Source organism: Pangasianodon hypophthalmus, chromosome 23 (assembly GCF_027358585.1).
Source record: "Pangasianodon hypophthalmus isolate fPanHyp1 chromosome 23, fPanHyp1.pri, whole genome shotgun sequence".
NCBI classification, from domain to species: domain Eukaryota; kingdom Metazoa; phylum Chordata; class Actinopteri; order Siluriformes; family Pangasiidae; genus Pangasianodon; species Pangasianodon hypophthalmus.
In genome coordinates, this window is record NC_069732.1 from 4,546,241 (window position 1) to 4,574,112 (window position 27,872).

A 27,872-nucleotide genomic window follows, 5' to 3' on the forward strand; every position below is an offset into this window, starting at 1 on the left:
TGTTAAAGATTAACTGTCGTGTCTTTAAACAGCACGAACAAGAAAAATGACTAAATCAGACCTTTATGTCTTCTAAATCCTATAACAAACACCAGCTATATCACAGCTTCATTATGATATGGAGAGGAGCTATGTACTACATTTCCAATATTCAGGCATATCATTTATAAGCATGTACAAAGTGATCTATTTCCTATTGTTGTAAAATTACCTTTATGACATTTTTTCATAAAACATACTGAAATACATAATGCCTAGGTAACTCTGTAGATTCTGTCATTTTTAGCCATTTATAGTACACAGTGAATTCAAGTTCAGCAAATCTTGCATATGAGTATTATTCAAACAAAGAGCTTTAAGAAAGGGAGTGTATGCTCTGATCAAGAAGCTGTTGTGCCTTTCATAAGTATTGACCCCCCTTGAATTTTTTCACGTTTTGTAGTTTTACAGCCTAGAAATGGATTTAATAATTAATTAATTTACACAAACTGTCCCATAATAGGAATGGTAGTTTGCCATTACAGTTTGCAAAATTAATTACAACTAAAAATTGCGATTGCATAAATATTCGCACGTTACTGTACAACCCGTTGTCATCAGAAGGGACAGAATTAGTTGAATGGAGTCAAATTGTGTGCAAGTACAGTGTCACCTGATCTCAGTATGAATACATCTGTTCCTGGCAGAACCCAGAGTTTATTAGAGAACCTAAACACACAGCATCATGAAGACCAAAGAGCTATTAAAACAAGTCTGGGAAGAGTTTCAATCAGGGTTTGGTAATAAAAATACATGATGAACATCCTGCAGTCTGCCTAGTGGAGGCCGTCCACCAAACATCAGTGACCAGGTAAAGAGGGTATTAATCAGAGAAGCAACCAAGAGGCCAAGGGTAATGCTCAACATGATGCTGCCACCACCATGTTTCACTCTGTTTGTTCAAAACAGATCAGATTTTATTGAAACACCTAAAGTCAAACATGTTGAGGTCTGCAAGTTCTCACTAGAAAATATTTATAAACATGAATCTTACAAATAACTGACATCAGATTCCTGACTCATGATATCTCATAGCTTACTGCTGTCTCTCTGTACAGCTCACAAACCTTATTACAAAATGGTAAAATGTGTGTGTTAACACAAAGTGTGTTAAAACTGAACTGTGTTATGTTAATAAGGTCCATGACATAATCTCAAGGTGATGGAAGAAGGTTTCTGGTTGGGTTTTATGTGGGCTGAGATTCTGGATTCACTGCAGAGAGAAAACACACTTTCATTAGTTTCATTAGTCACAACATTCGCAATATTCGCTGGTCACTAGTCAGGTTTTAACATGGAAAAACTAAAACTCTGATTTACAGCATGCTGATTTCAAACAGAATCTGTTTCACCTTGCCAACATACAGTCAGCTCCACAACTATTGGCACCGTTTAGAAGAATAGATGAAATGATTAGATAAATTAAACAATACACACAATGATTCAGATTTTCCACTCGAAGAATAATATTCTTTGAGTGGAATAATATTAAAACGTTATAAAATATTAGGTATAAAATATTACTAATAAATAATATTTTAATTATGCCAATAATTTTGCAACCATGCAAAATACAAAAAAGGATTTTAAAACACTTGCTTAGTTTCCAAAACAGTTTTTGCCTTTGACAACATCTGAGGATGTAACATTATAAAACACTGTAGGTTCCAATAATTTTGCTACCATTGCTTTACAGAAAAAAAAAAACAGTACTACTTAAGAAAAGTTTTTGGGGGGTTTGATAAAACAGCAGTAAAATAAAACTATACAGCTTCACCATATGATTAAGCCCGAAATATATTACTATGTATATTGAAGGGTGCCATTAATTCTGGACTTGAGTGTTGAGTTAAAACACTAGTTCGTGAGGAGAGCATTAATGCTTACCTAATCCTTTAATGTCCACGGTGTTGGCGCAGGTCAGAAAGCGTGCCACGTGCGGCGAGCAGGCCTGAGCCGAGGACTGGTTCTCCCTCAGGCAGCGCTCAAACTCGCTGAATTCTCCTGCACAGTCTGTCCGGATCTTCCTAATCACTGGACTGCATCGGGAAATGACGAGAAACAAGATGACAATGCTTAGAAATTTTACACACAGCTATCATTTCAATTATAAAGCATAACTTTGTATATAGTGAGCTCACAGATGATCAGCTATGCCTACCATATAGATCACGCTGCACTGACTGCATCTGATCTCCTGCACTTTTTGCAGCTAAGGACCCCTTTAACTGTTAAAAAAAAAAAATCAACAGACCTTCTCTGATTTATTTAATGATAAACTGTCATTAGATTTAAGTGATATTTATTACAGGTGAATGTTTTTTGAGTTAATGAGGTTTGGGTTAGACTCATTCAATTTAATTTACTTGTCAAATAAACTACCAACTATAAGAACGCAATAAAAATATAATTACTTTGATAATGGTAAGTTTTGATTTCAACAGCTGTAGCTAAAAATGATGGCACCCCCATTCCAACTCCACCCCCACCCTGGTTACACTTCACAGACCACGGCTCTATACAGTTTATCAGCCCACTCTACAACATCCATCATTTCTGAATGAGTAAAATATCCGATTCCCCGCAAACGCATCGTAGGTTCCTGTCTAAATGATCCAGAGGAACCATTAATGCACTTTGCCATTTAAAGGGAATAAAGGATCAGACGAGGTCCTAAATCACACCCTATTCCCTATATAATGCTCTATTCTGGCACTTTTCCTAGCCAGTTCTAAATGCATAGTGTGGAATATCTGGAGCTTTACTGATAAAAATAGATCTTATCCCATGATGCACTGCAACAGATATGTATTTAAATGATGTAGCCTGGAGGATATCGAGCACTGCACACACACAGTCTGTGCAGTGCCAACGCCAAAATGAAAAACAGATCTCTTTCTTTTAACATTGTGCATTTTCAATGTTTGAAAAAAACTGAAAAAAAACTGCAATTATAATAAATTATAATTTACTAATGTGCCTAATACAGCATATGGTTATTTGTTAACCCTTATAGTGTCTAGAAAGATCCTATAAGTTAACTGTTAATTTACAGAATCATTAAAACAGGAAGTTAAAGAAATTAATAACCCATACAGTTTATGGACCGAAAATCCCAGTGTATCCCAGGACTAATAAATGAAATGCTGATGTTTGGGGAAGGATCTCTGGTGTAGACGTACTGAGAGGAGGTGCACTGCGCCACCTTCACCTTCAGGTGGTGACACTGCTCTTGCCATGCTGCTGGATTGGAGGCCACACAGGCTCCGTACTCCTCCATCTCCTTCTGGCAGAATTTGGCTGTAATGTCCATTGCTGCCTGCCTGCAAAGAATGTCCCATTAAAATATTAATTAAAATTAACCAACTGGACTTCTTGCGAAAACTGTGTTGAATTTACTGGTTCCCTTTTAACCTGTTTCCTCTCAAGGTTTCTTCCTCATATTGTCTCAGGGAGTTTTTCCTTGCCGCCGTCACCTCTGGCTTGCTCGTTAGGGATAAATTCACATATTTACAATATATTTTTTAAATCCATTTATTTCTGTAAAGCTGCTTTGTGACAATGTCCATTGTTAAAAGCAGTATACAAATAAAATTGAATTGAATTGAAAATGAATGAACCTGTAACTCACAGGAAAGATCGACCCTGAACGCCTTGCACAGTAAGCTTTATAATTAACATCTACATGAACAGAGCGATGCAGCGGCGCTTTAGTGATTTAGTCTGTCCAGCTCTCCCACCTCCTTGTCTGTACACTCTGCTCAGCTTCCAAAGCTTCAACTTTCATGCTTATACCATCGTCAACACCACCGAGCTCGTCATCTCGTGGATCGCTAACCAGCCGAGGTGAGTCTCAAAGCTGCATTGCATGCTGGGACTTTGAGTCTAGTGATTGCATCAACATCTCGCTTACCTCTACGCTGGGCTTCTCATTAACGTGACGTTAATCGTCACTGGAAAATGATGAATGAGGAAAGAGGCTCAACCTGTTAGAAGACTATTATTCCTCATGTTTGTTTTTTTCTCCTGTTAAATGCCATTGTAACGGCTAGCAATGTCAACCTGTGACGTCAGCATGGGACACAAATGCTAACTTCTCACTTGAATAAGAAAATACAGCAACACATAACAATTTAGCACCAGAATCATTGAACACATCACAAATATTTCAATATAAACTTACTGATTGTGTTTCAGGGTGGAGTTGAACTTTAAAGGTGGAGGTGTGGGGATTTGCCTGTAACCTACTATTTATGTCGAGTACCATGCTGTATTATGTTTTATTATTATTATTGTTATTATGTAAATAATTTCAGATTCTCATTCAAGCATCCAGTGAAACATCTGGAACATCTGCCTAACTAAAAGATCAGAATAAGTAAAATATTAAAGACTAAACCACACAACACTAAAGCATGTGCACCCTACGGCATCATACAACCCTTTTTTACTCGTTACAAAGAAACATGAATAACGTAAACTGTGTAAAAGATTGTTTTCTTAAGGTTAAATAACATAACTTACATGTTTGACGCTTGAAATCAGCACACATGAAGGTTAGACATTAGCACATGCAAAGGCAGCCGGTCCAACTACACGCTTCCTCCTTCCGACGTTTCTGATTGGTCAGCGGTGTATCAACCTGCAATGCAATTGGTCCGTTGAACGTCAATCAAGACAAATAGGGTGGGTCTTAATAGGGAAGAACGTTTCCTTAAAGAAGCCGTGTCATGGCAACTGTAAGTTATTATTATTATTATTATTATCATTATTATTATTATTATTATTATTAATTTCTTCCCTAAAAGCTTTGAATAACTCGCTAAATATTCATTAATACATTCCAGTACAAAAATATATCATATATTCTTTGAATAAATTATGTAAATTTTACTCATAAGGAATATTCTTTAGGGTTTTCAGACATTATTCAGTCAGGGATCTCTTTAAGTTAAAAACGAAATTCTTGGACCCCCTCAGGCTCAGGACAATTTTTTTTTTTTTCATTTTTTAGAATCATTATTATTATTATTATTATTATTATTATTATTATTTATTTTTTATTTATTTATTTTTTTAAACAAACGACCTGTTACAAAATTAGGCACATTGTTTAAATGTATAAAGTAAAATTTTGGCTAATTATTACAGCCAGGGATTTTTTTCCTGGAATTTCTACTTTTATTAAATTATCATCACATTCCAGGTGACATTATTCAATGCCATGATTTTGGAATAATAGACATAATTTGGATAATTTCCACCACTGTAACAAAATTATAAAATCCCTGAGGCTATGCTTCACAGACCCCACTCTGAGAAATATGGCTTTAGAGACCCATTTAAAAAGAATACTTTATTAATGCAACTAATATAGTACCATGTGTCTTTACTTTTGTTTGTGTAAAGCTGCTTTGAGACAATGACCTTTGTAAAAAAGCGCTATACAAATAAAAATGAATTGAATTGAATTGTTACAATCAGTGATTTAACACAGACTTACAACTCTTTCATACTTTTATCATACTATGTGTGTGTGGTACTGTTTTAATTCTGTATCTTACTGCTGTGTGTGTGTGTGTGTGTGTGTGTAATTGTGAGGCCATTTTGGTCAGCATTCTCTCACAAAAGAGACTTTGCTAATCTCAGGAGACTTCCTGTTTAAATAAAGGTTAAACAAAATAAAAATAAAGAGTATTTATATAATAAGAATAAGATAAAGAAGAATATTTCTGTGCACATAAACATGTAGAAGATGTAGAAAGGTTTTGGGAAGAAGGAGAAAACTGGATCAAGAAGATGAAAAAAATCATTAGTCTTATCGACTAATGGTTAATACTGTATTGTTAATGTGTAATGTGTTTGTCAGGAGGAATAACTGCAGTAAGAAATGAAACATGATATAGTGTAGAATAAAACCAAAACTAACAGAATATCAAGATTTTAAATTACACAATAAATGAGAGAGCTTATACATTAATTAAAACATTTAAAGGATTAAAGGAATGTATAACTTTCTGTCACTTATTTATTTATTTATTTATCAAAAAAAAAAATTGTACGATTGTACAACATTTTGTACGATTCCTTTCTTGTTTACGTTTTTATTTTGTATTTTCAGGACCTTTCGGTCAACCGAATCCGTTACCGGAAGTGTCGTCATGGACCTGCGTGCTTGCGTATGCGGAAGCTGCTGTATGTGTGCGGTTGCTGCTGGGTTTTTTATTTAAATCTGTACAGTAGCCGGACAGGGGTGGTGAGAAATTGTTTATATTTTTCTCCATTTTCTGGTGTGAGGAGAAAGTGGAGAACAGAAAGAGGACTAAAAGAGGGAGGAGGAGGGATAAGCCAGAATGGTGGAAGCTAGAAAAGCGGGGAATATGGCCACGGACGGGATTCGGGAGCCGGCCCTGTACATGAACCACAGCTCGGACAGCGGGATGAGCGACGAGCTGGTGAGCTCCGTGTCCCTGTACCGGCGCAGGCCGCGGCTCCTTCACGGCACGGTGCTGCCGTTCGCCGGGCTGCTCTACCCGGGCTGGCTGTACGTGTGGGTCGGAGTGTACGGCGCCACCGAGTATCCAGAGGCCGGCCTGCTCGGGCTCGCCGCCATCGGGATCGCGCACGTCCTCACCGTGCTGTCGGGTTACTGGTCCGTGCACGCGCACTGCTGGCTGACCTGCTCCAAGGTAATGCGTTACTGTGTGTGTGTGTGTGTGTGTGTGTGTGTGTTATAATAATTACACTGCACCTGTAGCAGTCTTCATAAGGATGACGTGTGCAAAACACTTTCACAGTTCCATCTGTTTCCTGTTAAGCAACTTAACAGAAGAAACTGCTCTATCTACTGTACTCTATCCATCTAACAGATGTGTTCATGTGTTCCAAAGCGACACATGATTCATGCAATTCAGAGTTAAGCATCTAAAAGTGTCTCTCCAGCAGCCCGGGGTTTCAAACTCACAACTTCCTGATCACTAGTTCACCCCTGATCCATCACCGCCCCGGTGCTCATTTTAGTGTTTTCCTGTTCTAATGCACCTGTAAAATGTAACTGACCCTCAGATTCTCCTCCAAATCACTCCTTTTGTCATTGTGACATCCGGAGAGCATCTGGACCCGGAGTCTACCCCGGGAACACTGGACGCAAGGCAGGAATACACCCTGACATGGGACACCAGTCCATCACAGGGCACTGTACACACACTCACACACACTCACACTCACACTTACACACCTGGGGTAGTTTAGTGTAGTCAACATACCAGCATGTTTCTGAGAGGCAGCAGGAAACCAGAGAACCCAGAGGAAATTTTATTCTTTAGTACACCACATTAAACATTTGTTTAGGAGAAATGTGTTTCTACACTACAAGCAGTTCTTTGGCTCATTTTAAAGTTGACTCACACACACACACACACACGCCCAGGGTGGTCAACACTAGAATAGTTGACGTGCACACTTTGTTCCTCTTCCTGGGGAAAAAAAGATGTTATGTGCAGCAATTAATAAGAAAGTGTATGTCAACTTTTCTTGTGTTTTCCCAAAGACCTGATGGTTGCCATAAATCCCTGTATATATGCGCACTCCAATTTTTATCTTAAACTGATTTGTAAAAGGACTATACTGAAAATATAAAAGTAGGGTTCTTGTGCAAGTCTAGAGAATGTGTAATTTAAAGGCACTTCCTTCCAGATGTAGGAAAGTATGGCTGTTTAAAAAAAAAAAAACATATTAATTGTAAATATTAATTGTATTAAATGTATTAATTGCTCTCAGAGTAATGAAGATTATGATTTTTGAATGAGGATTAAAAGATTATGAGATTTTCTTATTTTCTGGACTAACACACATTTACGTATATCTTTATTTCCTTGTTAATAATACTATAAGGTGTGTGTGTGGGGTCATGTGGTACAACATCTATGCTCATTAGTCACAGTGAATAAGAAGAAATAGAGACTCTGTGTTTTATGTAACGCTGCATAATTCACACTGCTGTTGAATCAAACTGCATTGAGATCACAGTTTAAATACTATTTTAAGGTTGTTGTTTTTTTTGGTTTTTTTTTTTTTTTGGTGCAGCCCAGTTTCAGGCCAGTTTTAACTCCAGTACTGATAATTAGTACTACATCAGCATCCCTATAATTTCACTTTAGTGAGTGAATATGTAATATGATTTAAGATTCATAACTGCATAATAAGCTGATAATTTAAGGAGTTAATCACGTCAGAGTTATTCACCATGGCATATAGTAGTGTATGAACCTCGAAGCATCTCACAAATGAATTTGATTTCAGTTCTGGGTGGTGTGTGTGTGTGTGTGTATGTATGTGTAATATATATACATATATATATATATATATATATATATATATATATATATATATATATATATATATATATATATATATAAAATCATGTAATCTGCATCTTGAGCCATCTCAATTTTTTATTTCTATAACTGTGTGACTACTTGCAAAATTTAAAATTACAAATTGCATTTTCATCCGCTCTAAACAACAATAAGCTTCATGTATTTAGTGTTTTTAAAATAAGAAATGTTTGGTATTGTTGGTTTCTTTATAAAAAAAAAAAAAAAAAAAAAAAAAAAAACGCCCAAAAAGCCTGTGAAAAAGTCAGATGATATTATGTGCGTTAATGTAAAATCTTTTAGTGTGAATCGCGATGCATTTGAACTGATTCCCCCGTTTGTGTGTTTCTGACAGGAGCCCGATCCGAGCAAGGCGGCCCTGGCTAAAGTAATCCCCACCCCTAACAACGGCTCCGCTGAACTCGTACCCCTGCAGAGAGACAAGGTGAGACTGCTGTTAGAGTAATGTAGCAGTGAGGAAAATAATGACTCCTGTCTGTTTAATATTTCATGAGAGGAGTGTAGTTAATGAGTTGATGGGTTTTTGATGATTAACAGCGCTACGGATGTAGGCTTGTAATTTAGCACTGTGATGTATTTTTGTGCGGCAGGACGAAGACGGACGAGGCGTCCTGTCCTTCGAGTTCCAGAAGATCCGCTACGTTTTTGACTGGGACAGGAAGCTCTTTTTGCCCGTGGCCTTCCCTGTGGTTCAGCCGATGGGATATTTCCAGACGTGGAGAGGATACCAGGAGGAGCCTGAGCTCCGGGCTGCGGAGAAGCGATACGGGACGAATCGCGCCGAGATGGTGGTGCCTGACTTCCTGGAGCTCTTCAAGGAGAGAGCCACTGCGCCGTTCTTCGTCTTCCAGGTGAAAAAAAAAAACAATAACAAGAATAATCAAAAAATCAATTACATGTAAAACAATTACAACAGCTCCTTAATTTTAGAAATTGCCCTTGACCATGCTGAGAGAGTTGTTTTTTTTTTTTTTTTTTTTTAAATAAAGTGGCTCCATGCTTTCTTGCCACCAATAATTCCCTGTTCACGAAGTCTAAGAAAGAGTTCATCCAGTGTGACCAGGCTAGAGAGTGTGGAGGTTGCCAACATAAGGCAAGCATTTTCTTAGCTGCAGTCAATCCGGAGAATAACAGTCTTTTCTGAGTCGGTGAAAAACTGAAAGATGAGTCGTCATTTGGAAGCAAACATTTAGGACAGCATGGTATACCAATCTCAAGAATGTCCTTTAAAGTCGTACATACCTGTGCTTAAAGCTTCTTTGCTTCAGGGCAATCCAAGAACATGTGTTTATAAGTATCTATGGAGGCCCCGGAACATAGATTACAATTAGGAGACGGGGAAAGTTTCATTAAATAACATTTCCTGGGGGTGAATTAGTTGGTGGTTAGGGTCCTTTGAGACATGTCTATGATTAGCCCATATTGCATCCCAACAAATTTCACCATTATTGGCTTCTGTACATGCACCACTTATATCTCTATACCAAATGGTATTATTGGTATGTACTGGTATAGAGATATATGTGGTGCAAGTACAGAAGCCAATATATATCTCTATACCAAATGTCCAATATTGGTAGTTGGTAGAATAGGAAGCTTCTACAAAGTGTACAGATGATACCATACCCCTTGTATATCCTTTTGCTGTTAGCACTTCATGCAAAGTGGGACATGCCCACAGTACCCCACAGAGCTCCGTGCGCTCACATGGTGGATCTGAGAAATTTGTTTCTATGTGTTGTTGTTATAAGACTCCTGTATGTTGTAAATTGTTGTAAACTCTCGTGAACGGTGTTGTGCAGGTGTTTTGTGTGGGGCTGTGGTGTTTGGATGAGTACTGGTACTACAGCGTCTTCACGCTCTTCATGCTCGTCGCTTTCGAAGCGTCTCTGGTCCAGCAGCAGATGAGGAACATGTCCGAGATCCGAAGAATGGGGAACAAACCCTATATGATTCAGGTAACAGCAGCAGTTAAAGCATTTTTTTCGTTTATTAATGTACCTCACTTTGTCCGTTACATAGCAAACATCTTTAAATCTTCAATAGCGTTTAAAATCAGCGTTTGTGATTAGATGTAATTTGGTCCTCAGGTTTACCGGAACAGGAAATGGAGACCGATATCTAGTGATGAACTTGTCGCTGGTGATATTGTTTCAATTGGTAAGCAGCATGGGATTCATGTGATAGAGGGAACCACAAGTTCTTATGTGAGCTTTGCATGTATGTGTGTGTGTGTGTGTGTGTGTGTGTGTATGTGTGTGTTTTTCCCACCCCCGCTTGTTTTTTGAGGTGAAGACCACATCCTTTTGAAAGCAGTGAAAGTAACAAAGTGTGTATTTGGCACTCTCATGTGACATAATGTGACCTCAGGATATAATTCACTATTCAGCATTAATAGTGTCATTAGGTTTTAATATAAAAGGACACAAATATCATCACCAGCCATCACTGTGAGTGAATAATGCTTCCATACACATCACTTCCTCGTACTTAAACCATTCCAAGAAATAGAATTTTGCCACTCAAATCAGTCCTGCTTCCTCCACCTGAAAAGGTTTTTGAAAAGGTTCCTGTGTTAGAAACGTGTCTGTATTATTGAGCGCTTGCCTCACACATCTCCGCAGGACGCTCTCCTCAGGAGAACCTGGTCCCATGTGACGTGCTGCTGCTTCGAGGACGCTGCATTGTGGATGAAGCGATGCTGACCGGGGAGTCGGTGCCTCAGATGAAGGTCAGTGTGACGCCTCAGCTTTACGGTTTAAAGATCTACAATTACTGACTGCAGCTCGTCTGTTCACCTCACATCCATCAGTAGACATGGACCAGCATTAGGCTTGAGCGATATTGATTTTCCGTTCCTCGTGATTCATCCGTATACGTAAAACCTAAAAAATGGCATAAACCTAAAACCACAGAGTTGCACTGATGAGTCGCATTAGGTTTACATGGAAACGACTCGGACGTCACTGAGGCAACACGTTTCTGTAGGACGGCTCACGCTATCATGCAGAGTAAAGCACAGCAACCCTGTGGAGGAACCTTTTTAAGTGATTGATGAGATTTGTAGCGTTACTTTCTTTTGTAACGACTTTATTTGAATGCCACATAGTTCGGATTGAGTGGCCGAGCCTTTTTAAGTCCGCCATTTTCTCTCCACAATTACGGTCACAACTGAAGTGTTCACAACGAGGTCAGTTTGAAAACGTACAGTGGAGTCCATAAGTCTGAGATCACATTGAAAATCTGGATTTTATTTCCATTTAAAATTGGAAATAAACAAGGTTTTAGAATTTCGAAATATTTCAAACAAGGAAAGTAAATGTTCAGTGTATAGAATATTTAATATTCAACATTCTGCACTATTTCTAGTCCCTATTTAAATGTAAGCAAATGTGTGATATTGAGCATGTTAACTGCTTTGTAGAAATGGAAAGATTTTCTTCATGTCTAATCTCTTCTGTTGAAGCGTGTGTTCAGATGACACACTGATGGATTTGATCTAAAACAGATCATAAGGTTTTGCACAAACTTGTGGAGTTCTGTTTTTCCAAACAGGTTTTCTCAGCAACTTAATATACTAAGACCACGATTTAATCCATTGCTTTTTTTTTTTTTCCTGTTCTACATATCTTCCAGGTTATTTGTACAAATAAGGGAAAAAATGTTTATTGCACCTTTAAAAAGAATAAATTCAAGGGTTAAATGGCAAACATGCACAATTTGTTATATAATATAATCAACGTAAATGTTATTGGACATCGTGAAGGAAGTGTTGCTGTGTTCGGCTAAAACTTTTCCAGATATGATCTGGGTAGGGATTCATTCTCACAATGTCTGTGCGTTATATCTGCAGGAGCCGGTTGAGGATTTGGACCCAGAGAGAATCCTGGACCTGCAGACGGATTCACGGCTGCACGTGATCTCAGGAGGAACGAAAGTGGTCCAGCACAGCCCCCCTCTCCGTGCCAGCGCAGGCCTCAAACGTTAGTGCCCACGCCTCTGTCTGTTTCACTGCGTGTTCTCTTTAATGCCACTAACATCTGTTTCCTCTTTGTTTTTTTTTTTTAAATTTTAGACACACAACCTGTGAGTCATAATGCCGTTGCTTATTCATACTGAAATGCCTGTCTTTTTTTTTTTTTTTTTTCCTTCTGTGTTCTGTGCAGCTGTGGACAACGGCTGTGTGGCGTACGTTTTACGCACAGGCTTCTACACTTCTCAGGTGAAGAGATCCTCCGAAATGATTCTGCCTCCTTAATATAAATCCTTTAAATTACATTTGGGGGATATGATGAGATTATATCGATATTATGCTAGCTGTCAGTGCTTTTATCTCTCTCTCTCTCTCTCTCTCTCACACACACACACACAGTTTCATTGTTACTCATACTAACAAATAAATGATTTATGTCCCTTTTTAACAGTATAAAAAAATAACGTTCCTTTTTACCGTTATGCCTGATTACACAAAAATCCTGATATTTTGTTATGGTTATGATTATGTTCATGATAAATAACAGCAATGCTGCAAAAGGAGTCTAGAAAAAGGTTAAAATGTTGCAGGTTAAAAAAGTATTCGTAAAAAGATTAAAAAAGTCTTCGTAGGCTATGGAGTGTCTGGTAGCTTTAGTACACTTTTCTGGCCATGAGCTTCAGAATCTCAAAGGCTGCAATCTGATTTGCTCTCTATACATCTAACAAAAAGGAAACCTTTGAAAACTGTGACACAGTTAGCATTTTGTGGGAAAGATACACTCACTGATCTGAAAAAAGTTAATTGTATACTGTTTTTAAACATTTTTTTTTAAAGAGCAGCATGTAAACGAGATATCCTTGCATATTTACCGACAGGCTGCGGGGAAAAGGTTCAGGTCGTTTTAAAAGGTCGTTTTTAATGTCAGTCAAATTGCCGTTCTGTCAAAGTATGTGGTTCTTGGCAATGACTATTGAGGAAACCTACCAGACTCAGTAGTAAGAACAAAAGCAATAAAAGAGCAGAAAAGAACAAGCTTATTATTATTATTATTATTATTATTAGTAGTAGTAGTAGTAGTAGTAGCACTGTATTTGATAGTTATTTTAGATAGATTTTATGATAGTTATTTTAGTGTTTTTAGAGTATTTTTTGGAAAGGTCATGAGTAGTGCGTGAGTCTGAATGGGTTTGGCACCCACTATAGTTTTTCCCTTTGAAAAAAATGAGAAATGGACTTTTTTTTATATATTTTTTGACTATAAGTAAATTTTTCTTGAACCTGGTAGTGGTGTTTGGGTGTTGCGTGATTTTGTGCTGCATATTGCGATGTAGTTTTTTTTTGCCATATCGCCTAACCTTAACTTGAAATACACTACCTGTCAGAAGTTTGGGCGGACATGCACATAGAAGCTTTTTTTTTTTTTTTTTTTTTTTCCTCCTATGTTAGAATAATAATGAAGACATTAACACTATGAAATAGCATTTATGGAATTATTCAGTGGCTAAGTTTTATAGTTCTTAACTGTGTTCTTGATGAAGATTCTCACGCTGAGCTGATTCTCCTAAAAGCTCTAAATGAAAATGACCTTTTGGGGGAAACAATTTAACATAATATTTAACAAATACATTTTGATTCAGAAATAAATTTATACACAACCATTAACTTCAGTCTTAGAAACAAAATTCAACTGTTAGTGTTTATCAAATTGTCTTTATGACAGTGAAAATTGGATATTCAATCCATGAATTAATTAGATGTGTGTGCTGATGTTTTGTGTGTTCAGGGGAAATTATTACGCACTATTCTGTTTGGAGTCAAAAGAGTCACAGCCAACAACCTGGAGACATTCATCTTCATCCTTTTCCTGCTGGTGTTCGCCATCGCTGCAGCTGTATACGTGTGGGTGGAGGGTGAGTTTTATACACACACACACACACACACACACACACATTAATTAACCCAACTGTTGCAAATGACACTGGCATCAAACTGGCATAACAGGTGTGACTGCTCCGTTAGACTTTCCTCAGTTATTCAAAAAGTTTTAATTGTAATTACGCATGAAGAAATTATCATATCATGATAGACCAAGAGTGTGGGCGAGTTTGCTATCGTATTACTTACATATGTAAGGAATAAAACACTTAGGGGTGTGCTGTTATAGGAAAATAATCAATGTGATTAATAGTCAATAGTGATGTGAAGCGGTGTTACTGTTCCCATCCTGAGGTGGATTATTTTCCTGTAAAAGCATCTCCTGAAGTGTTTTATTCCACTTTTACCACATAATTTGACAATGATTACAATAAAAAAAAAAATTTATCAGAATTAACACATTGTGATTTTTTAAAATCTATTTATACTTACATTTAACATTGTGGAACGTCCACAAGACAAGTTCCATCACTTACGTTATAGAGGCTATAAACAGTCGTTCCCTCACCAGCCTCTATTTATTTTCTCTCTCTCTCTCTCTCTCTCTCTCTCTCTGTTGATGTTAATAAGATAACATGCAGCTTTTCATGTTACCAAGAAACACAAAGACCTCTAACTCTGACTGTTACAAAGTGCTGTCACTGGAGACTCTTTCCTTAGATATTAAATAAAATCTCCTTACAGAAATCTTCACCGTATCAATGATATGTCTTCTTTGTTAAATAGCAACATGTATTTAATCTATTTATTTTTAGCCTTAGATTATGTAGATCATCAACCATACAAGTCTCTGAGAATGAGAAAGCTGTTACTATGGAAACGATAAAGTATTAGAGCCCGCATGGTAATATAAACCTGATTTGCTGCTTCACTATTGTCCAAGCTGCCGTCATAGAAAATTAATCAACACCTTCTGACCAATAAGAATCAGCGCTGTGGTGTAAAAGGAAGCTAAAACTTGTACACAACCTGCAGCTATTTTTTTTAATATATGGTTTGACATATGTTAATATGACTATATTGTCAAATATAGTCAACATCCTCGTTATTTTCTAACATCACGATACTTCTCACTGTTCTGGGTGTTTTATATGTACCCCATATTTGGAAACAGATTACTCTGTACTCACGTTGCTGTATTTTAAATGCAGAGTAATTAAAGACATGTCACGTAATGTGTGGCCAAAGCTTTTACAGATGAATATCTAACTCTTCCAGGCTTTTCCTCTTTCTTCTCTTTCCTCCAGGGACCAAAGACTTGAGCAGGAACAAGTACAAGCTGTTCCTGGAGTGCACTCTCATCCTGACGTCTGTAGTACCGCCCGAGCTTCCCATCGAGCTCTCGCTGGCTGTCAACACCTCTCTCATCGCCCTGGCCAAACTCTGTGAGTGTCCGTGTTTGTCTGTGTTTGATGTTTAAAAAAAAAAAAAAAAAAAAAAAAACAAGAAAAGATAGAAAACTAGGGGACAGGTAGCATATATTTCACTATTTAGTGATTTATTCCTTTGAAAGGTAGAAATTTTGAGTTTACTGCAATTGTGGTGACAGTTAGCTCTTGTAATGCTTAAAAATGCTTATTTTAAACATTTTTCAACATTTAATCTAAGGAATCATGTAAGTAAACACTAAAAATGTGGGTCTTTTTGTCATTTTTGTCATTCAGCATTATATTAGGAAATACACAAAATGTGTTTATGCAGCTTTAATGCTAAGGTCATGAGGACTTTAAGGACATTCTAATGATTAACGTAAATTTTTTTTTATTTAATATTTTACTTTCGGTCTATAACTTGCGTAACAAATTATGGTTGTATTTTCAAAGTGACTTCATCAGTCAGTATTACAATTTCACTCAAAAAGATTTACTTTTCTTCTTCTCATGATCTTCAAGAAATTTGAATGATGCAACTTGAACATGTGACTTGCGGAACGTTCCAAATATTTCATAGGGGTGAATGAGTTCGTGTAACAGGGTTGAAGCGACTTGTGGAAAGGGATGTTTCATGCTTGAGACTTTAAATGGATTCACACAGTAATGCAGAAATTATATAATTTTTGAAGAATTTAATAATTTTTTTTTTTCTCAAGGTCCAGTGTATTTATAGTAAGTGGTACAGGCAAAAGTCTGTTTTTTAAGGACTGTTTTTTTTATTTATTAAATCATTTATCTGAAATAAGGTCTTTTATGTCTTTTACCTTTACATACGTTAAATGTAATATCAGTGTGAAGCAGAATGGCACCTCAATCATGGAATCACCCATATTTCTGTTTTAAATTGAGAAACATTAATGCGTGGCTGTATATGTTCTGTCTTCTCACCTGTGTCTCATGTTCTCTGTTGTGTCCCTTTTCCAGATGTGTTTTGCACTGAGCCCTTCAGGATTCCTTTTGCAGGAAAAGTGGAGATTTGCTGCTTTGATAAAACTGGAACACTAACCAGTGACAGCTTGGTGGTCCGTGGTGTGGCTGGATTGAGGTAGCGCACAGAATAGTTTGGAGGGCGCTCTTGAGTAAAACTCTGACTGCCAACTCGAGTTACATTTTATTCCTCTCGTATCCCATAGAGAAGGGAAAGAGGTGATGCCTGTGTCTGAAATCCCGGTCGAGACTCACCGAGTCATCGCTACTTGTCACTCGCTGGTGACACTCGATGACGGTCAGCTGGTGGGGGATCCGCTGGAGAAGGCCATGCTGACCGCAGCAGACTGGACGCTCACTAAAGGTCTGGATTTTACGCTGAACAAACTTTCAAAACCACCAGAAAACTGGAACTGTGCTTTTTAAAATGTATTTATTGACCATCAGTCCAGTATCGTATCTGTAGTCATATTTCTAGCTGTACACGTGATTTAGCTGAATTAAAGCCAGCCATTATTACACACAAGACTAACATCATTACCTTTAACAGGCATCTGTATTCGAGTGTGTTCTCTCTCTCTCTTTCTAGACGAAAAGGTGTTTCCTCGTGCAATAAAGACCCCAGGCTTGAAGATCCACCAGCGGTTCCACTTTGCCAGCGCTCTGAAGAGAATGTCCGTCCTGGCGTCGTACGAGAGACTGGGATCTACTGAACTCTGCTACATCTCCACTGTCAAAGGAGCTCCAGAGACACTCAGGAGCATGGTGAGCTCCAATACGAGACTATAACCTAGTTATACTGAACAGTAGGTTTTGTTTGGGTTAACCAAATGGCTGTTTTAAAGGAGCAGTATGTAATCATCGGTGCCCTCTGCTGCCTGCAAGGTGAATTAATAAACACACCTCTTAGAAAAGAAACAGGTGAGGCTTTGTTCCAGCTGGGGGCAGAGCTAATGTTCCTGTAGATGGATATCTGGAATGAAGAAATTTATCAGATTGCTTTATCTGTTGCATGGTAATATTGCAAATTGCAGAATTTTCTGAGGTCTCTGGCATTATATGATGTTTGGAAACACTTCAAAGTTACAACGTGCACCTTTCACTGATGAGTTTGCATGGTGTTTGTCTTATGGAGGGTAGATTCATGCTGTGTCAGCACTTTACAAAAAATATTACACTTCCTTGTTTTTAGCTCCGGATATACACCTGTGAACTGAGATGTATTTTTGTTTTGTGCCTTAACATCAAATGTTCTTATGAAAGGCTTACAAATGTGCAACTTTACTCTTAAAACCTCTTTTACACATGACTTATTCTACAAAGTGTAGCTCGTGTGAATGTAAATTATGTTTATAACTCTTATACAAGTTCATACAGAATAGTGTGATACAGATTTGTTTTTATAATGAATATAATAAATTGTAACAAAATAAAATTGAAAATTCTATAATATTTTACTGTCATAATTTACTTAAAACTGCAAATTGTAATGTTTAAGAGTGTATTTAGATCTGTAATATTTATATAATTCCTAAGGCACATTAGTAAAACATGTTAGCCGCAATATTACTATGCAACAGAAATGTCCAGTTTCTTTATTTTTGGCTTCTGGTTACATTTTTTCTGGGCCAGAAATTAGCTCCGCCCCCAGCCAGAACACAGCTGCCACCTTCTCAACAGCCAACTCACATGACATATGCAGTTTTATCAAGGAAGCCTTGCCCATGTTTTCATTGAAGTTCATCCCCCAGAAGTTGCAAAAGGCTCCTTTAACACTGATGTGCTCCAGTTTTCAGAGTGTCCAGCCAACTATGACGAAGTGCACAGAGAGATGTCTCGTGAGGGAGCTCGAGTTCTAGCGCTGGGATACAAGGAGATGGGACACCTGAGCCATCAGCAGGTACTCCATGACTGTAGGAGTGAAATGCAGCTTCCTGTTCTTGTGTTGTAAATAGATGAGAAGAAGGAGCGCGTGTTTGACCGGCGTGTCTCTGTGCAGGTGCGGGAGATGAGTCGTGAGGCTCTGGAGTGCGACCTGATCTTCGCCGGCTTCATGGTGGTCTCCTGCCCGCTCAAGAACGACAGCAAGGCGGTTATCAGAGAGATCCAGGAAGCCTCGCATCATGTGAGCATCCAAAACAGCCACTTTATATACAAGATAATACATAGTGGTGCTTTAATAGTGTCAGATTTTAACATTTGTCCGAAGGAGTTTTTTATTTATTTTTATTTTTTTAAATTATTAAGACAAGGAGAATTTTCTTTGTCCTCCATTTTGAGATCTGCTGCTTTAAAGTAAACCTTGTTTGCTTAATTTCACCATGAAAAATGAATATACTTTTTAATAATGCATTTTTTTTTCAATTCTGAATGCCCAAGTAACTACCAAAATGGCTTAGAAAGATATTTATATTTATTATAAATGTCAGGATCTATGAATAGAGAAATTGGAAACACCTCTAACCGAGCACAGCATACGTTCTTTGGCTAAAAGTTACAGTTACTGCATCATCCCTGATAATTTGCATATCAGACTGTGATTGGTTCACAGCCGTCAAGCCTATATTGTGACATCACTATCTGATCTGATATTATAAATAACTGTCCTGGGATCAGATTTATACAAAACGACTGGATAAAATCTAGTGGAAAAGGGAATAAAAACAAAACCCAAACATCAATCTGTATAATTAAGCAATATTGCTAGAGCAGGAATGCGGTTATACTGAATATCAGCATGGCTGTGATTTGGCCCGCAGTTAATCACAGCCGTGCCGATATTCAGTGTAACCACACGACTGCGAGTGCAATGTTAGTTTTATATAACTATTCTATTCTATTCTATCCATAGGCTTTCATATTTTAAGTCAAAAATTATATTCCTGAAAAAAGTTTCGTTTGCCACGTCTGCTGATGATGTCGCTAACACTACTGTAGTAACCATTTCGAACTAGGAAGTGGAATTTTGCGTGGCGAACACGGACGAGTGGAGTGATACACACAAACACAGTGAAACGCTCCAGTGCCGTTATAGTAAATATAAGCACTCTTGGATCACCACTCGACCAATCAGATGAGTGAACCGGAACTAACCGTCGTATAATCAGAATCAGCATCTATGTAAATCATTAACTGTCTCTGTTATCAGGTTGTAATGATCACAGGGGACAACCCTCTGACCGCCTGTCACGTCGCCCGAGAGCTACACTTCATCCAGAAGGAGCACACACTAATCCTACAGCCTGGACCTACGCATGGTAAGAGCTACACCAAATGAAGCAACTTCAGTAATATTACAGAGCTTTCACAACTGCTGTAGAGCTGGGTAATGTGATAAAATGACACTGATACTACAATATACTTATAGTATCCGTGTATATTGTATAGTAGGATACATATTATATATTGCAGTTTTTTTTCCACCTACCTCAAGGCGTTTTTAGCTTATTATAAGAAACAGAATGGATTTGATATGTATTGGGACTATATTGATCTATATTGTTAACTCAAGGTTTCACTCCTAGAATTGCACTTTTTAACCTTTTTTTTTGGCATAACACTCCACTGATGTTAAGTATTTGTGTTAAAGGGGCATCATGATCGTGCTCAGTAATTTGTATTGAGCTGTGTGTGTTCTGCTGTGCAGGTGAATGGCAGTGGGAGTCTATAGACGGCAGCGTTCATGTTCCTCTGGCCCCTCTCTCTGTGTCGGCTCTGGTTAGCAGCTATGACCTGTGTGTGACTGGAGAAGGCCTGACCCGGCTGACCTACGACCCCCGACTGCTCAATACCCTGCTGCCTCACGTGCAAGTGTTCGCTCGCGTCAGTCCAAAACAAAAGGTCATTTTTAAAAATACTTTAATATGTTTGTTCTGTCACACGAGTAGCTATGTTACAGGAGTGCTTGGTACCATGTCGATAATGTTCTTTTAAACTTCCGTTATAAAACCCAAATGCTGCAGTTTTCTAGGTTTTTAAGTCAGTCGCCATTTATATCAGCCGTTTAACAAATGTTAATCTTCCTAAAGTTCTCATTCACAATTCCATACATTATAAACTCTGTTTAAATACTAATTGCTTGTTTTGAGTGATCAACGATTTTTAAAAAAGTGTCGCTGTTCGACAGATATAAGCTTTTTTTTTTTTTTTTTTCCATTGATTTGCTCACCTTTCTAGATTTTAAGTGACTGGGGGGCAGAACGTTTGCTGCCCCACTTAGCTTCCATAGAGTTATTAATGCACCTAGTGGTCAAAAATGGGAACTGCAACAAGCGATAATAGCAGTCCATTGGTGCAGGGATTCTCTCTGCACCACGTTCGCTTTTCAGTGGAGAAGGATCAATGGACGGGACAGTTAATGACAAAAAAAAAAAAGAGTAAGTTAAACTAATCAGCAGGAAGCGTTATTGATATTGCAGTGGTTTGTTGTCATTTTAAAGTAAATGTAAAATTTATTATGTAAAGTTTCGTGTCAGTATCGTCTTGTGAAGCCTATATCGGGATTGCGTCTCGTAACGTGGCTTTAGTGTATCATCTCATTCCTAGTGTGTGTGTGTGTGTGTGTGTGTGAATAATAACAAGTCAAAACAAACTGCATTGTGGTGTGACTGCAGAAGATGATCACAAGCAGAACAACAGGAAAACTGCATGAAATTATATTACTATTATTATTCAAGACTTTCTACTAAAGTTGTAGTATTGTTAAGCACTACAGTCAATATTTCACTATAAGTATTATTTGGGCTAATGATGTGTAAAATAATTTAGTTGTACATCACAAAGGCATTGAATGTGAGATTACTCATACCTGCATTTGTGCATGTACGAATGTCTGTATGTGGAGGGTTAATACCTGTCACAAAGATCACACAAAACAACTAAAAAAACTCATTTCATTATCGTAGGAGTTTGTCATAACCAGTCTGAAGGGGTTGGGCTTCGTAACCCTCATGTGTGGTGATGGCACTAACGACGTCGGAGCGCTGAAACACGCCCACATAGGTAAGATCTTAACAGCCTTTACTGAAACACGTAATCCATTCCTCCACAGAGCTCACACCTCAGGAATCGTCACTCCTGAGCTCCTGTTTGGCTGGCTGTAGAGAAGAAAAGCTCCAAAATCCTGCCTCATCAGGGGCTTATTTGATTTGCAGAGCTGAAACATGTTCTCATACGGGAGAGCTGATCTACTCGTGCACGCAACACTGCCGGCGGGAAATCAAGACAGGGATCTTAATCACTTTATTTACAAAACACATTTTACTCAGCAATGCTGTGTAGACGCAATATGGTCCAATATGTTCTGAGCATGCTGTACGCACTATAGCAGCTTGTATCGTTAAAAAAAGAATGCATTAGACTTGTATTTCTGCTGTCTATTCATGTGTTTTGTGCCCTTTTTTTTAAAAAAAAAAAAAACCATAGCACTTCTGAGTTCTCTAGCAAAGGGAAATCACACAAAGTAGTAAATGCAGGGGTGCCAATAATTGTGACACAAGTGGCTTTTATTTGTGATAAGGGTTTATTCTCTTAGAAGGACCTAATTTCAATTAAAGGTTAGATTTTGCTCAGATTTTCAGTGCAAATATTCAACTAGAAACTGTTTTTCATAAAACATTTTAAACCCATCTTTACTAAGGGTGCCAATAATTTTGCCGCTATCTGTAGCGTAACTTAATTCAGATAATGTTAGACATCATTTTTATTGACTCAGGCACTTTAAATACTGATATTTCAGTTCATATTAGTGTTTTATATATATATTTTTTTACCTTTAAAAGATGTACAGTACACTCAGGATGACTAAAGGATAAATTTAAAAAGTAAAGAAATACCGGGAAAAAAAAAACAAGAATGCTTCGCAATAATTTCACTCTAATTTGATTCCCTGATCCTAAATTGACTGAACAACTGTAATTAATAATTGTGTGAATTCAGTATTCAGGAAAATAATTAAGAATATTATTTTATCCATGGATCATTTGCATAATTATTTATTATTTGTGAATGAAGCATAATTTCTGAATGAACGTTTATATTGAATCCAAGTGCAGCACTGTAGTGCTGATTATTCTGCCACATTAATCATGCCACTGTGTCATGTCTGCTAATAGGCGTGGCCCTGTTAGCTAACGCTCCTGAGCGCCTGCCCGAGAAGAAGAAGAGAGGACGTGAGAAGGAGCCCCCTGCTGGAGATTCCCGGCCGATGCCTCCGCCGTCGAGCTCGGGGGGAAAAGTGAGCTCCCGAGCAGCCAGACAGAGAGTGATGGCCCAGCGAGAGGAGCAGCTCGCCGCTCAGAAGGTCTGTGACGTCTCTTTACGCCTTTACACAGGTCTGTAAACATGTTAATTAGGCTTATGTCCAAAGCGAGAGAAATAAAGCGTGACAGTCTAAGCTCAGAGGTGTGTAGCTGATGGAGAATCTATTTAATTTACGTTAACTTTTATTATTATTTAATTGGTTTTTTTGCCTCTTTTTTATTGTCTTTATATTGTTTTAATGTTACATATAAATCTGTTTGAACTGCTTTGTGTGTCTGAACCGTACTATGTAAATAAATTTGCCTTGCCTTGAACAGAATATTACATTTCTATGCCCGATAAATATTTATATTATTATACATATTTTATTTTAAAATGAAAACATTTTAAAAAGTTTTGTATAATCAATACACAGTGTTGTCAAGAAGTGGTGTAAAGAAAATATATTGCCCCAACACCAGTACATTTTGTTGTTTTTGTCTTGAAAATGAATGATTTGTAATCTCAATTTTGAGCTCTTTTTTCATTTTCTTTTTCTTTCTTTTTTTTTATAAATATTTTCTGCATTGCAAATAAGGTTGAATATGAATTAGGGATGTAATGAAAACGAGTATATTAATTAGATTGAACAGATAGTGTGTTCTGAACAGATACAAAGACAAATGCAAGGTGTACTATTATTATTATTATTTTTTTTAAATAAAGGAGGCATGCCAGAAAGGTTCACAGGACATCAGGACTGGAATTACACAGGATGCGACCAAAAAATAAATAAATAAACTTGCACAAATCTGTCCAAGTCATCAGACATAAAGCTCACGGGACAAACGGAGACCTCATTCATTTAGTGTTCAGGGTGGCTGTGGTTTAAATTGGGTTGCTAGTTTGTCTGTTTTGGGAAATAGAACAGACTAAATTCATTAGAAAATTGTGGGCATGTACCAATAAAAGTAATAACTGCATTAGCGCTACAAGGATTCCGAAAATTCAGGAACCAAAAGCACTCTCTCTACTGTTTCATCTAATGTTAATGCTATTTTTCACCTGTATATATAAATATAAATATATAAAAATGAGCATAAATAAATGAATAATAAATACAATATCAGGTATTTCATGTAGTTATGAACATCATGTAGTTATGAACTGGAGTGATGTAGCTGAGGTTGAGGAACTGTCAGAGCCAGAATTCACACACCATGTTGACACCGCTAACATTTCTCCATTTATTGTCTTTCCAATGTTTCCAGGCACCTAGTGATAGGATTCATATTTAACTAAAAAAAACTGGAAAAAAAAAACACTTCCTGTTGAGGCCACACCCACTTTGGGTTTAAATTCGAATACAGACACAGATATTTATGGCACTAAACAGATACAGATATTGCCATTGCATTGACTGAATGCTAGCGCAGGACAGTTTTTGACAGTTTTGTGTTGTAATTTTGTTGCAGGAGAGGATAAGTCAGGTACTGCGTGAGTTGGAGGAGGATCAGCTTCAAGTCGTCAAACTAGGAGACGCCTCAATAGCTGCTCCGTTCACCTCCAAACTCTCCTCAATACAGTGCAGTGAGTAGCATAGACTTATACACCACTGATATCTTGTGTAGAATTGGCTCAGCTTTAACACGAGCCCGTCTGTTTTCAGTCTGTCACGTGATCAAGCAGGGCCGCTGCACTCTGGTGACCACGCTGCAGATGTTTAAGATCCTGGCTCTGAACGCTCTGGTGCTGGCCTACAGCCAGTCCGTGCTCTACCTGGAGGGAGTGAAGTTCAGCGATTTCCAGGCGACTCTTCAGGGTCTGCTGCTCGCCGGCTGCTTTCTCTTCATCTCAAGGTCAAAGGTGAGGAGAAAGGACTTCTATCTATTTATTTTCTGCTGTAGTGCGTAAAGAATTCTTAAGAATCAGATGTTTTGATGTCTGTCTTACAGCCCCTAAAGACGTTGTCTAAAGAACGACCCCTGCCCAACATCTTCAACCTGTATACGGTTCTGACGGTGCTGCTCCAGTTCGCTGTGCACTTCTGCAGTCTGGTGTATCTGTACAGAGAGGCACAGAGCAGAAGCCCACCCAGGTATCAGCGAATCTCCTCAAACTGGTGTATTTTACACCACTGGAGTCTGAGGATGTGTTTCAGGAAGGAACTGGGGGTCTAACCCTGTGTACACATAGTTTTGTGCATAAAACATACATACGCACATTTCTACACATAGAATCTGAATCATGTGATTCTTCTGCCTTGAGGACTCCTGACCCTGTGTATGCAGAAACCCCTCTAGTGGTAGAAAAGTGTAATTGCAGGTAAACTTATTGTGAGGCGCTTATCCCATCACACAGTGTCAGTCACTGACAGTGTAACTACTGATATTTTGTAACGGTCTGCTGTTATTTTGCATAATGATCACAGTTTGTGCAGCACACACAAAAGACGAAGCCGTACCTCTTATTCAGAAAGGTCTTTGATTTCTCAAAAGATTCCAAACCCCTCGGCAGAGCTACGTGACGTTTACTGCGTTGTGCAGGAACCAGGATCCTCAGGCTAAAGACCCAAGCCAGAGATTTGCACTTGTCCTCTGCTTTGCACTTGTCCTTCACTTCACCTCCATTTTTTTCTGTCTTTCCCACAGAGAAGAGCAGTTTGTGGATCTGTATAAAGAGTTTGAGCCTAGCCTCATCAACAGCACTGTGTACATCATGTCCATGGCCATGCAAATGGCTACATTCGCTATTAACTATAAGGTACTGTTCAGTTATGTTAACATTATATAATGAATAAAACAACTGAAGTGTGCTGTTTTAGGAAAGTAATCAACCACGGGGTAGTGTGGTGCGATGCAGCCTGTCGCAAAAAAGCCTAGTTACTGTTACCGCTCTGAAGATGATTATTTTTCAATGCCAGCACATCCTGAAGTGTTTTATTCCTCTTAGACCATGGTGAATTTGCAAAGATTACAATTTTTACTTTATTGAAGAATGCTGTCATACTATTTATCCATTCGTAACAAGACAAGTTAGTTCCTGTTATCACTTACGTTATAGATACTAAGAAAAGTGTAAAACCCTCTGTCCTGTGTCAGAAAACTTAATGACTGCTGCAAAGCACTGACACTGAAGACTCCTTCCATAATCTAAAATACATGCTTAGCATAAATGTTTATAGTTTGAGTTCGTGCACATCATTTTGCTCCGAACAGGGAAATGTGTCGAGTTCTTGTCTATGGTAATGAGACACAGATTACTACAGATGAACTGAACAACGTAAAGAATTCTTTTAATATATGTGTATTTATTAAACATACAGGGCCATCCGTTTATGGAGTCTCTGACTGAGAATCGGCCGTTGCTGTGGAGCATTGCCTTATCTGGACTCGCCATCGTGGGGCTGCTGACCGGCTCATCACCTGAATTTAATGAGCAGTTTGCCCTTGTGGACATTCCAACAGAGGTGAGGATCTGCAGCTCAGCCTACACAACCCATGTTTCCATTCATTTAGAGATTTCACGCAAATTTCCAAGAACTCTATAAAGAAAGCGTGAATGTTTCCGTTTCATTTAACTATTTAATAAAGAAATCCAGAATGTAACATGAAGTATTTAGGAAGAAGAGAATAAAAACAAACTCGCTGTGCATGGCTGGTGTTGCGCAAAAGGGAAGAAGCAGCGATGTGATCAGTGTAGCTACGTCTGAGATTTTCCCTGGAAATGGACTACTGCGCTTAGACCTGATAAAAAAAAAAAAAAAAAAAAAAAAAAGAGACTCCATTTTAAACAATTTTGTCGCTCAGAAATCAGAGCAGAAACATAACTTATGGTTCGATGTCATCTTTAGGGCTGCACAAACTTAATATTTTAACAGTCAACAAATATTTTATCAGTTAAATAAATAACTGATTAGTCAGCTTACTTGTGGCTTATAAATGATAATGATAACATGATAATGACTATAACAAATATCATAGTCACCTAGTTATCAGTAATTCAAATAAAGTTTCCATTTTGTCTTTATTTTTAGATCAAATGTTTATTAAATTTTTTTTGTTGTTCAAGGTTTTAATCCACATATTGAAAATTCACATCACATGTGAATCGAAAGCTGTCATGATGCTCATAATTACTTTAGCATTGGAGATGTGTACAGCTGGGATAATATTATTTCCGTGCTTTATTCTCGCAGTTTAAGCTGGTCATAGCCCAGGTGCTGGTGGTGGATTTTGTGGCGGCGTTGCTCGTGGACCGAGTCCTGCAGTTCCTCCTGGGTAAAGGGACCCTGCGGTTGCCCAACTGAACTGAACTGTCAGTGGCCAAAGCAGCCGCTGCCCCTGAACTCAGACTGTAAGCGGGGGGAAGTGAAGTCAGCCCTGCGACACTCACACTCATGAAGAAGCGGTGATGGACGCGCCAGGCAATACTGGACACACCCCAGTGTTCTCAGTCTTTCTGCTCTTTATCTCGGTTTTGTTTTTGGGTTTTTTTTTGTTTTGTTTTTTTTTGCTTTCATCCTCTTCGGTTACTTTTTCTTTTACCCTTCCATCCGTTCTAACCTCCTTCCCAATGCTGAAAGGCCAAGACGATAACAGTATTGTGTGGAATGAGTGTGTGTGTGTGTATGTATGTGTGTGTGTGTGTGTGTGTGTGTGTGTGTGTGTGTGTGTGTGTGTGTGTGTGTGTGTGTGTTGGGTGCGTGTGAGTCACGCAGCTGACAGGGGCATTCTCTAAGAGAACTGCAGAGTGTTTAATTTTTTTGTTTTGATTTTGTAAAAAGACAGATGTCAAACTTATAAAAAGACCAAAAACCTCAAGCTGCATTGTGTTCCTTCTTTCTAACTTACTCAGACACCAGATATACAGGAAATCTACTACTACTGTAACGTAAAAACATTTTGTTGTTCTGTATAATACTGG

The 27,872-nt window shown here is 38.1% G+C and overlaps 2 protein-coding genes across 3 annotated transcripts; one reads left to right on the top strand and one right to left on the bottom strand.

Moving 5' to 3' along the window:
* Nucleotides 1-893: 893 nt before the first annotated feature.
* On the bottom strand, nucleotides 894-4,682 carry LOC113546204 (coiled-coil-helix-coiled-coil-helix domain-containing protein 5). Of its 2 annotated transcripts, XM_053228554.1 has the most exons (5): nucleotides 3,671-4,527; nucleotides 3,454-3,521; nucleotides 3,222-3,362; nucleotides 1,927-2,078; nucleotides 894-1,252 (listed from the first exon to the last, which is right to left on the bottom strand). In XM_053228554.1, exons 3-5 carry the CDS (start codon nucleotides 3,350-3,352, stop codon nucleotides 1,227-1,229), a joined length of 309 nt encoding a protein of 102 aa, XP_053084529.1. In that variant the 5' UTR covers nucleotides 3,353-3,362; nucleotides 3,454-3,521; nucleotides 3,671-4,527; the 3' UTR covers nucleotides 894-1,226. The 2 variants fall into 2 exon arrangements, with proteins under 2 accessions (XP_053084529.1, XP_026801769.1); XM_026945968.3 differs by lacking the exons at nucleotides 3,454-3,521; nucleotides 3,671-4,527 and adding an exon at nucleotides 4,564-4,682.
* A 1,510-nt stretch (nucleotides 4,683-6,192) lies between these two features.
* Nucleotides 6,193-27,773, top strand: atp13a1 (ATPase 13A1). The gene is made up of 25 exons (XM_026946087.3): nucleotides 6,193-6,728; nucleotides 8,770-8,859; nucleotides 9,026-9,286; nucleotides 10,238-10,393; nucleotides 10,526-10,595; nucleotides 11,060-11,166; nucleotides 12,289-12,418; nucleotides 12,602-12,657; nucleotides 14,195-14,321; nucleotides 15,594-15,731; nucleotides 16,704-16,824; nucleotides 16,913-17,070; nucleotides 17,296-17,471; nucleotides 18,496-18,606; nucleotides 18,706-18,831; nucleotides 19,855-19,963; nucleotides 20,353-20,546; nucleotides 21,611-21,707; nucleotides 22,820-23,007; nucleotides 24,422-24,536; nucleotides 24,616-24,812; nucleotides 24,902-25,044; nucleotides 25,598-25,709; nucleotides 26,272-26,415; nucleotides 27,145-27,773. Exons 1-25 carry the CDS (start codon nucleotides 6,393-6,395, stop codon nucleotides 27,253-27,255), a joined length of 3,573 nt encoding a protein of 1,190 aa, XP_026801888.3. The 5' UTR covers nucleotides 6,193-6,392; the 3' UTR covers nucleotides 27,256-27,773.
* The last annotated feature ends 99 nt before the right edge of the window (nucleotides 27,774-27,872 follow it).